This window comes from Sardina pilchardus, chromosome 17 (genome assembly GCF_963854185.1).
Source record: "Sardina pilchardus chromosome 17, fSarPil1.1, whole genome shotgun sequence".
NCBI lineage: Eukaryota > Metazoa > Chordata > Actinopteri > Clupeiformes > Clupeidae > Sardina > Sardina pilchardus.
Genome location: NC_085010.1, coordinates 5,160,578 through 5,170,577, shown reverse-complemented (window position 1 = coordinate 5,170,577; position 10,000 = coordinate 5,160,578). Strand labels below are relative to the sequence as shown.

The window sequence follows — 10,000 nt, the reverse complement described above, 5'->3', positions numbered from 1 at the left end:
AACTGTACCTGGAAAGAGCTTGCAAACTAAAGTCATAGTGCTCACTAAAATCATTAAGGAACACTGCAAAACACTCATCTCTTATATGATCCCAGAACGATTTTCTTCGACTTGTTAGTGTTTTGAACATGTATTTAATCTAATGACACAGAAAGCATAAAGAATTGCATCCAAATATCCTTGTCATGCACTATGCAACTTTGTTTCACTCGCGTAAAACCGTGAGAATGAAGGCTAATCACCCTCACGTATTTCTTAAAGCGACAGGCACTCAATTGCACACACCACTAATGTGCAATCAATTAGAGACCTACACACCCCATTAAAGATATTACTAAGTGTAATAGTCTTGAAATCAGTACACAAATGACAAAACATTTTTAGCTACTAGTAGTTATGTGTGCATGTGTGTCTGTGTGTGGAGGGATCAATATTTACACAACACATTGAACATTTCTCCACATGCTGATTTTTCACCTTAACATTGTGACAAGATTTTAAATATTATGGCTCAACCTACCTCTGTAAAGACAGCTAACAACCCATTAAAATGCACTAGAATGTAGCAAATAACATGTATGATAGTAAAAAAAATCTGGGGGAGGACCCCCAGACCCCCACAGAATTTTCTTCAAAACAATATACACAATAATAAACAATAACAATACGGTATGGGAGGCAATATGGTATGGTTATCAAATTAGAGGGTATTTTACAAATGTATATTTGGGCAGGCCGGAGGCGGGTACAGGGCAGAGCCCCCCCACATAACCAATCCCAATTTAACCCCTGTATAAATCCATATGCATGAGATGGAAAAGCGCAATTTCTCAGCTCCCGCAACAGGCGGTCTGCATTTTCATCTCATTGCGGCCTGTTTGTCCATACCTTGCCATCTTTTTATGCGCACATTGCAAAAAACCAAACACGCCTGAAGTGGGCGCAAAAGTGTTAGTACATCTGCCCCAAAGTGCCCTCTTAGGCCAGCAGCACTGGAGGAGATTCAGACGGACTGAAATACACTCTCTTGTCCACACACACTCACACACACACACACACACACACACACACACACACACACACACACAGAGAGAGTGGAGGAGATTCAGAAAGATGTTCACAAGTGGACCGAAATGCACTCTCTTGCCCACACACACGCACAAACACAGAGTTCACACTGCACGTGTTTACAGTTTTTGTGTTTGTTTTTTTGTTTGTTTGTTTGTTGGTGTGGTCTCCAGGCAACCCGGCGCAGCCCACCTCGCTGCACTACATGAACCCGTACCAGCTGAACGCCTACGGCATGGCACTGCGGGCGGTGGGCGAGATCATCCAGGACTACGACAGCGACAAGATGTTCCCCGCGCTGGGCTTTGGGGCCAAGCTACCGCCCGATGGAAGAGTGTCCCATGAGTTTGCACTGGTGAGGGTCACACACACGCACACACACACACACACACACACACACACACACACACACACACACACTGTGATAAGATGTTCCCCGCGCTGGGCTTCGGGGCCAAGCTACCGCCCGATGGAAGAGTGTCCCATGAGTTTGCACTGGTGAGGGTCACACACACACACACACACACACGCACACACACACACACACACTGTGATAAGATGTTCCCCGTGCTTGGCTTTGGCGCCAAGCTACCGCGCGATGGAAGAGTGTCCTATGAGTTTGCACTGGTGATGGTCACGCACACAAGCTCGCATGCACACACACACGCACACACTCACACACGCACACACACACACACACACACACACACACACACACACACACACACACACACACACACACACAGTGATAAGATGTTCTCTGCGCTGGGCTTTGGAGCTAAACTGTCCCCAGAGAGTAGAGAGAAGTTTGCACTGATGAGGGTCACATACTGTACACACAAACACACACATGCATACACACACACACACACACACACACACATAGGATTTGTGCCTACTTGATGCCCTTAGGTTACCCAAGGTCTCGGGTGCAGACACACTCACTGTGAGAATGCAAATCAGATTGTTATTAGCAGTTTGGGAAGACTCATCACGCTGAGCATGCAACCGCCTGCACACACACACACACACACACACACACACACACGCACGCACACGTGTGCACACACTCACATGAACCCATATGAGACCTCAAAGACAATTATTTCGTTCTGCACAGTTATGCAGAACAGTGAAAGTTCACACACACACACACACACCTCAGACCTTACAACCCCCTGCTTCTCTCCCTCTCTCTCTCTTTCTCTCTCTCTCACACACACACACACACACACACACAGGCACACGCATGCACACACACGTACACACAGACACACGCACACGCATGCACATACACGCACACGCACACACAGACACTTGAGAGATGTGTGTGTGCTGGCGGGGGTGAATTAATGCTGCTGCTCATCTCTTGAGTGTTTGAGTCACGACTCCCAGGGTGTGGAAGTAATGAGACGGCTTCAGATACACTCTCTCATCACGCTGATCACGCAATCCCCTGCACACACACACACACACACACACACACACACACACACACGCACACACAGAGAACACAGACACACACACACACACACACAAACATCCACAGACATCCACTCACGCACGCATGCACACACACACACACACACACACACACACACACACACACACACACACACACACACACACACACACACTGATATCCTGCTCCTAATACTGCTAGTAGTGTCAGATCAGGACGAAAGCTGATTTTCCCCCTCAGTATTTCTGTCCCTTTTGCCATGCTGATTTACACACACACACACACACACACACACACACACACACACACACACACACACACACACACACCTTAGTAATAGTTTCTTCCCCGAAGCCGTCAGGCTGCCAAACAGTTCGCCCCACAATACACACCACACTGGGATGTGTCTGATCTAATGTATTGGACCTCACTGGTTGTGTGTTTTTATTGTGCCTCAGTGTACGGTTGCTTTGTTTTATTTATTGTTTCTATTGAGCCATGCTGAATGTTGTGTTGTGTCTGAGTATTGGTTCTTATGAGGTGAAAGGTCCCCTAAAGAGTTTAAATAATTTCCAACATCATTCTGATGGCACATAAACTCTTAATAGGGCACTTCTGCTGCACTCTGAGATCTGAGGTCTTATTGCTTGTAAAATAGCCTGCCACAGGATGCTGCTGTGTGGGTAGGAACATTGCCAACTGCAGTGCTATCATAACCACACCAGGATTGTTTATTCCTGTTGGTGTATCTCTTTAGATCTGAGAGCAATGCTAGCACAGCCACACCAGGATGGTTTATTCCTGTTGGTGTATCTCTTTAGATCTGAGAGCAATGCTAGCACATACCACACCAGGATGGTTTATTCCTGTTGGTGTATCTCTTTAGCTGTGAGAGCAGTGCTAGCAGACACACCAAAGCCGGTGTATTTCATTGTGTAGCATTGTTGTCAGTTGGGAAGGTTACTTTAGAAATGTAATGTGTTACAGTTACAAGTTACCCTGTTTAAAATGTAATAGTAGTGTAACTATTTGAATTACTTTTTCTGAGTAATGTAACTAATTACTTTTGATTACTTTTTGATTACTTTTCCGATTTTTTAATGATATATTTAGTACCCAAGTCCATGCGAAGATTTCGGCCTTGGTCTACAGGCTGCCCAGCAGTTCTGTACAAGTCAAGTCAAGTCAAGTCAAGTCAAGTTTATTTATATAGCACATTTCATACACAGAGGTCATTCAATGTGCTTTACATAAACAAAAACCAAACAGTAATTATAGCAGATAAAAGCATAGATGGGCAAAGAGTAATAGTAATAAAAATAATAATAATAATAATAATAAAAAGATCATAATAGAAAATAAAAACAAAGCATAAATCAAGATCAAATCAATAAGGAATAATTAACATAAAAGACTCCAGATGGAGTAATTAAGAGACAGTTAGCAGAAAGCATCTGAGAACAATTTGGTCTTAAGTCTAGATTTAAAACAGACTGCAGTTGGGGCCTTTTTAATGTCATCAGAAAGTTGGTTCCAAAGCTGAGCCGCATAGCAGCTAAAAGCTGCTTCGCCATGTTTAGTTCTAACAGCAGGCTTTACTAAGAGGTTTTTCTCCTGAGACCTCAGAGGACGAGAAGGTGTGTACTGCTGAAACATGTCTGATAGGTATTTAGGTCCTGCTCCATTTACTGATTTATAAACAATTAGTAGTATTTTAAAGTCAACTCTGTGACATACTGGAAGCCAGTGCAGAGATTTAAGAATTGGAGTAATGTGCTCAGTTCTTTTTGTTTTTGTGAGAACCCTAGCTGCTGCATTTTGAATCATCTGAAGCTGTTTGATAGTCTTTTTAGGAAGGCCTGTGAAAAGCCCATTGCAGTAATCAACCCTGCTAGAGATAAATGCATGAATGAGTTTTTCTAAGTCATGTTTTGACATTAGCCCTCTCAGTTTGGCAATATTTTTGAGGTGATAAAAAGCTGATTTAGTTATCATTTTCATGTGACTGTTGAAATTTAGATCACTGTCGATTAATACACCGAGATTTTTAACACTATCCTTTGCTTTCAATCCTTTTGTTTCAAGGAGAGTGGCAACCTTAATCCTTTCCTCCTTTTTACCAAATATAATTGCTTCAGTTTTTTCTTTGTTCAGCTGAAGAAAATTTTGAGCCATCCAAGTGTTGATTTGTTCTATACACTGACATAGAGATTCAAGGGGACCATAGTCTTTTGGTGACAGAGCTAAGTAAATTTGTGTGTCATCTGCATAGCTATGATATGAAATCAAATTATTTTGGATGATTTGTCCAAGTGGGAGCATATAGAGGTTGAATAATAGTGGCCCCAAGATCGACCCCTGGGGAACACCACAGGTCAGGGATGTTGGTGTTGAGGTACAGTTGCCGATGGCAACAAAGAAGCTCCTTTCTTGTAGATATGATTTGAGCCAGTTTAGAACTATGCCTGTAAATCCAACCCAGTGTTCTAGTCTGTGTAGTAAAATATTGTGATCAACAGTGTCAAATGCTGCGCTAAGGTCCAGTAGCACTAGGACTGATGTTTTACCAGAATCTGTGTTGAGACGTATGTCATTGAAAACCTTAATGAGAGCTGTTTCAGTGCTGTGATTTGCCCGAAAACCAGACTGAAAGTAATCAAAATACCCATTTGATGTTAGGAAGGTGGTTAGTTGATTAAAGACTACTTTTTCAATAATTTTGCCAATAAAAGGTAGATTGGATATGGGCCTGTAATTGTTTAAAATGGAGGCATCCAGGTTATTCTTCTTGAGCAGTGGCTTTACAACAGCTGTTTTTAGTGACTTAGGAAAAGTGCCAGACAGCAGTGATGTATTTACAATGTGAAGGACATCTGAGGCTATAAGGTGAAAAACAGTTTTGAAGAAATTTGTAGGCAGGGTGTCTAAGACACACGTGGAGGAGCTGAGAATCTGTACTGTTTTTTCAAGTGTTTCGTAGTCTATCAAATTGAACTCTGACATCAAGTTAAGTTTCCCTCTATTTGTAGCTGGAAGTTCCGGGCGTTGAATGAGTAATTTAGCAGATATATTGAGTCTGATTTTGTCAATTTTACCTTTAAAAAAACATGAAAACTCATTGCATTTATTAGTTGAGAGAAGTTCGGGCACTAATTGTGAGGGAGGATTTGTTAACTTTTCGACAGTGGAAAATAAAACACGAGTGTTATTTGAACTCCTACTGATGATGTTAGAAAAGAAAGACTGTCTTGCTTTGCACATTTCAAAGTTATATGTGCGGAGCATGTCTTTATGGATGTCATAGTGGATCTGAAGTTTGTATTTACGCCATTTTCTTTCAGTCTTCCTACACTCTCTTTTTAGGAGTTTAACCGCTGGATTTTGCTTCCATGGTGCTTTCTGTTTGTCCTTAACTTTCTTGGATTTTAAGGGAGCAATGCCAGCCATAATGTTTGCCATTTTTGCATTAAAGTGATCCAATAAGTCTTCTACTGAGTCTGACAAATTACTTGATGTCTGTGAGAGTGCTTGCTCAAAAAGAACACTTGTCTTATCATTTATGATTCTCCTTTTTACCAACATAGATCTGTTCTGACTGTGTGGGGACATAGACACATCAAAGAACACGCAGAAATGATCAGATAACGCCAGGTCTTTAACAGCTGTGGAGACATTGAGACCCTTTGTGATAACGAGGTCGAGTGTATGGCCTTGAGAGTGTGTTGGCTCCTGTATATGCTGTGTTAGGGAGAAAGTGTCGATTAGTGCAATGAATTCCTTGGCATAATTGTTTTCAGGATTATCCACATGTAGGTTTAGATCCCCTGATATAATAAGACAGTCAAACTCTATGCAAATGACTGATAGCAGTTCACCAAACTCTTCAAGAAAGACTTTAGCTGAATGTTTTGGAGGCCTGTAAATAGTCAGTAGTAAAATCTGAGGAGAAGACTTAATGCTTGCACACAGATATTCAAATGAAGTAAATTCACCAAATGATGACTGATTGCACTGAAAGGATGCCTTGAAAATTGTAGCTATCCCCCCTCCTCTTTTATTTGCTCTGGTAGCACTCAAAAAACTGAAATTTGGTGGAGCAGATTCGATGAGGGTAGCAGCACTGTTTGCTTGGTCTAACCATGTCTCAGTTAAGAGTAAAAAATCAAGGTTGTATGTGCAAATAAGATCATTAATTAAGAATGATTTGTTTGAAAGAGATCTGATGTTTAGGAGAGCTAGTTTTGCTGTAAGAGTTGGGGAGCTATGATCCACTGGGGAAATCTGAGGCTGTAGTGGTACAGGTAGGAGATTTGACTGGTTTACCCTGTAGGCTCGATGTGCTAGTCTTCTATTACTTGTCAGAACAGGAATAGAAAATGACATAGGCTTACTGGGTCCCGGCATGTTCTCAAAACTACTGTCACTACCATTTCTATTGCAGGGACCCACAGAATATCATACAATACTCTCATGAAGTTGTTGCTGCGTAGGTGATCCTTTTGCATGCGGAGGGGGAGGGCGTGGAGGTGCACTGCGCTTCAGTGCTGAAGGTCTTGGGCTGTTGAAAATCTGCCTGGCTGCTGGTAGCAGTCTCTCCATTGTTGCAGGGAACATCATGTGCTTGAGTGGGGATGGTGACGGGTATGTGGGGGATCCTGTGGAGTTTGTTTGGGTGGTGGAATGATGAGGAAGGGATTGGGATGGGATATTAGGTGGGTTTGGGTGGCCTGGGTAGTTGGATTGGGTGGGGTGGTTATTGGGTGTGTGTAGTGATGGGAAATCAAGGAATAAAAGTCCAGAGTCTCCATCTGCCAGATGGGGTCCTGGGGGGTTTGTTGCTTCGCTATTAGCAAGTATTCCAGTAGTGTGTTCCATGTTGTTATGGCTTTGTGGTGGCAAGGAGTCAACGGAGGTGGGCAGGGGCACTGGTACATGACCCTTCCTTTCTGATAGCCTTCCAACAGCTTTGATAGGTGCTATCTTCTCCTGTTCATGACATCCATTTGTTTGCTGAGATTTCGCAGAGTTTGACGCCAGTGATTTACTATGAATCATTTTAGCAGCACCCATCTTATCATGTCCAGTGGACGTGGCTGGGCATTGTTGTTCTGGTTGTTTATGTTTCTCCAAGGTCTGCATGTTGATGTCCTCAGTTTGTTCCGTTTGTGTGGCTACTGAGCGCTTATCAGAGGCTTGGCTCAAGGTTGGCAGAGAAAATGTTGGGTGCAAGAGAGAGAGGTGATAGTTCTGTGTTAAGATCTTGGCTCCAGTCCAACTCAGCTCTGTGCTTTTTGGTCTGAAATATTCCCTGCGATTCCAGAAAAGGTTGAAATTGTCAATAAAATTCATCCCAACTGAAAAGCATGTTTTTGCGAGCCAGGTGTTTAAACTAAACAGTCTCGTAAAAACAAAGCTTCCCTCTGCTGGGAGTGGGCCACTGATGAAAGTTTGTAATCCAAGTTCAAATAGAGCAGAGAAAAGTTCCTTGAAATCTTGTTGGACATACAGTTGTTCTTTGTAAATGTCATTTGCTCCAACATGCACAATGATGCGCTTGATAGTTGTATATTTTGACACCAGTTCTGCCAGTTTGTTTTTTGTGTCAGACACTGAAACATTTGGGAAACAACATACAATCATCCTTTCCCCATTTAAAAGTCTCACTGTAGAGTCGCCTAGAATGAGGGTTGTGGGATGAACAGGTGCCGAGTGCTGCTTCTTGTCTGTGCCCGTCTTTCTATTGTTGTGGTTTGCTCGCTGCCTGTTTTGGGTTTTTTCCCTGGGAAAAACCTCTCTCACGTCCTGGAGGCATTCAAATCTGTTCCATAGTTTTATGGGCTCTGGGTCACCCCTAGGACCACAAGCCCTATGGTTTGCTGATCTGTCTGTATTTCTGATCCGAGGCCTGGAATTAACATCTGAGTTTACTGGTGTTGAGGTACGTACAGTTCTTGTATTACGTTTTTTGCTTTTTGGCCTGGCACCTTGCCTGCGCCAAGGCTCAGAACTCTCATTTTGCTTTGTGAGGTCGATGCATTCAATGCTATTGGAAGATTGTTGAGTTACATTCTCTGCATTTCCAGTTGTCACTGTACTCACTTCATGAGATGTCTCTCGTAGTTCATCCGTCTTTGATGAAAGGGCACCAATCTTTGATTCCAAGGCAGAAATCCTCTGTTCTAGTTCAGTACATTTACTACATGATCTCCTGCGTCTCGGGCCGGAGGAGTGCATGTTGTTTAATCCAACTTCAAGGTGACTTGCCGTTCATGTAAAGTAAAAACTAACAATTAAAGTTTCACCGTCTTTGCTAACCTAGCTTGTAAATGAAATAAAAGAAAGAAAAAGAGTGAAAATTGCTAAAGGGATAGTAAAGCAGGAGCAGCAAGAAATGCGTCCTACTCGCTTGAGTAGGAGGAGAGAATGTCTGCCTTGTCTGCCTTGTACAAGCGCACAAGGCAGCAAGGGCATTCAATACATGAATTAGCATCACATTTTTTGTGAGGATAATATAATGATGATCATAACACGTTTACAGGCAGGCATGTAGGCCTACGCTGATGACGCTGTAGACGTGATAGAGCCTATCAGAAGGTCCCGTATCAAACTATGGCTGTGGAGGGAAACAGTTCTTTTTACATACAATATTCTTTGCAAGGTTTTGCTGACAATATTGAGATGTAATTCAAATTGTAATTTTGAAAATTTTCAAAAGTACCTGTAATTGAATTACACATTTTTCTACAGTAACTGTAATATATTACTGTTACATTTATTTTGTAATTAAATTACGTAACTCAATTACATGTAATGCGTTACTCCCCAACACTGTAACACTGATAGATAGTTTAGTTAGGGTTAGCATTGTGTTGTATGTAGCAAACACTGATTGATTAGGTTAGATTAGGTTATACCACTGCTTGGTCAAATTTCCTATTGTGATGCGCTATTTGGAACGTGCATTATTTTTCTATATACCGCACGGCTATGAAGTAGTTCCCTTCTTTTGGGCTTATTACACTTGAATATTAATTCGCCAATGTGAATGTAACGGTAAAAACAGCAATGTTGTATCTAAGACAGCGGCAATATAAACGAACGTGATAGTAGCAGTGGTATAAGCGGGATAACCAACTCCGCGCCCTGTGCGTTTATAGGAAAATAATGCACTTATCGAAGTGTAAAGTCCCCTCCGCTTGCGGCGTCGGGTCCTTATTACCACTTCGAACGTGCATTATTTTCCTATAAACGCACGGCGCGCCGTTGATTATCCCTTACTTACTGTACGATTAGGTTAAGTCGGGGTTAGTGTTGTGTTGTATGTAGCATTGTTGACATTAACACTGATAGATTAGTTCAGGTTAGGTTACGATTAGGTTTAGTCGGGGTTAGTTGTGTTGCATTGTTGTCATTAACACTGATAGATACGCTCATGTTAGGTTACGATTAGGTTTAGTTGGGGTTAGCGTA

At 42.2% G+C, this 10,000-nt stretch overlaps 1 protein-coding gene across 2 annotated transcripts in view; it reads left to right on the top strand.

The window, feature by feature from the left end:
• LOC134061800 (copine-8) overlaps positions 1–10,000 on the top strand; it is a 136,131-nt gene that overhangs the window by 112,856 nt on the left and 13,275 nt on the right. For both annotated transcript variants that reach the window (XM_062517599.1, XM_062517601.1), the window contains one exon: positions 1,242–1,423. In XM_062517599.1, the coding sequence (XP_062373583.1) occupies positions 1,242–1,423 (182 nt within the window). The remainder of the gene's footprint in view (positions 1–1,241; positions 1,424–10,000) is intronic.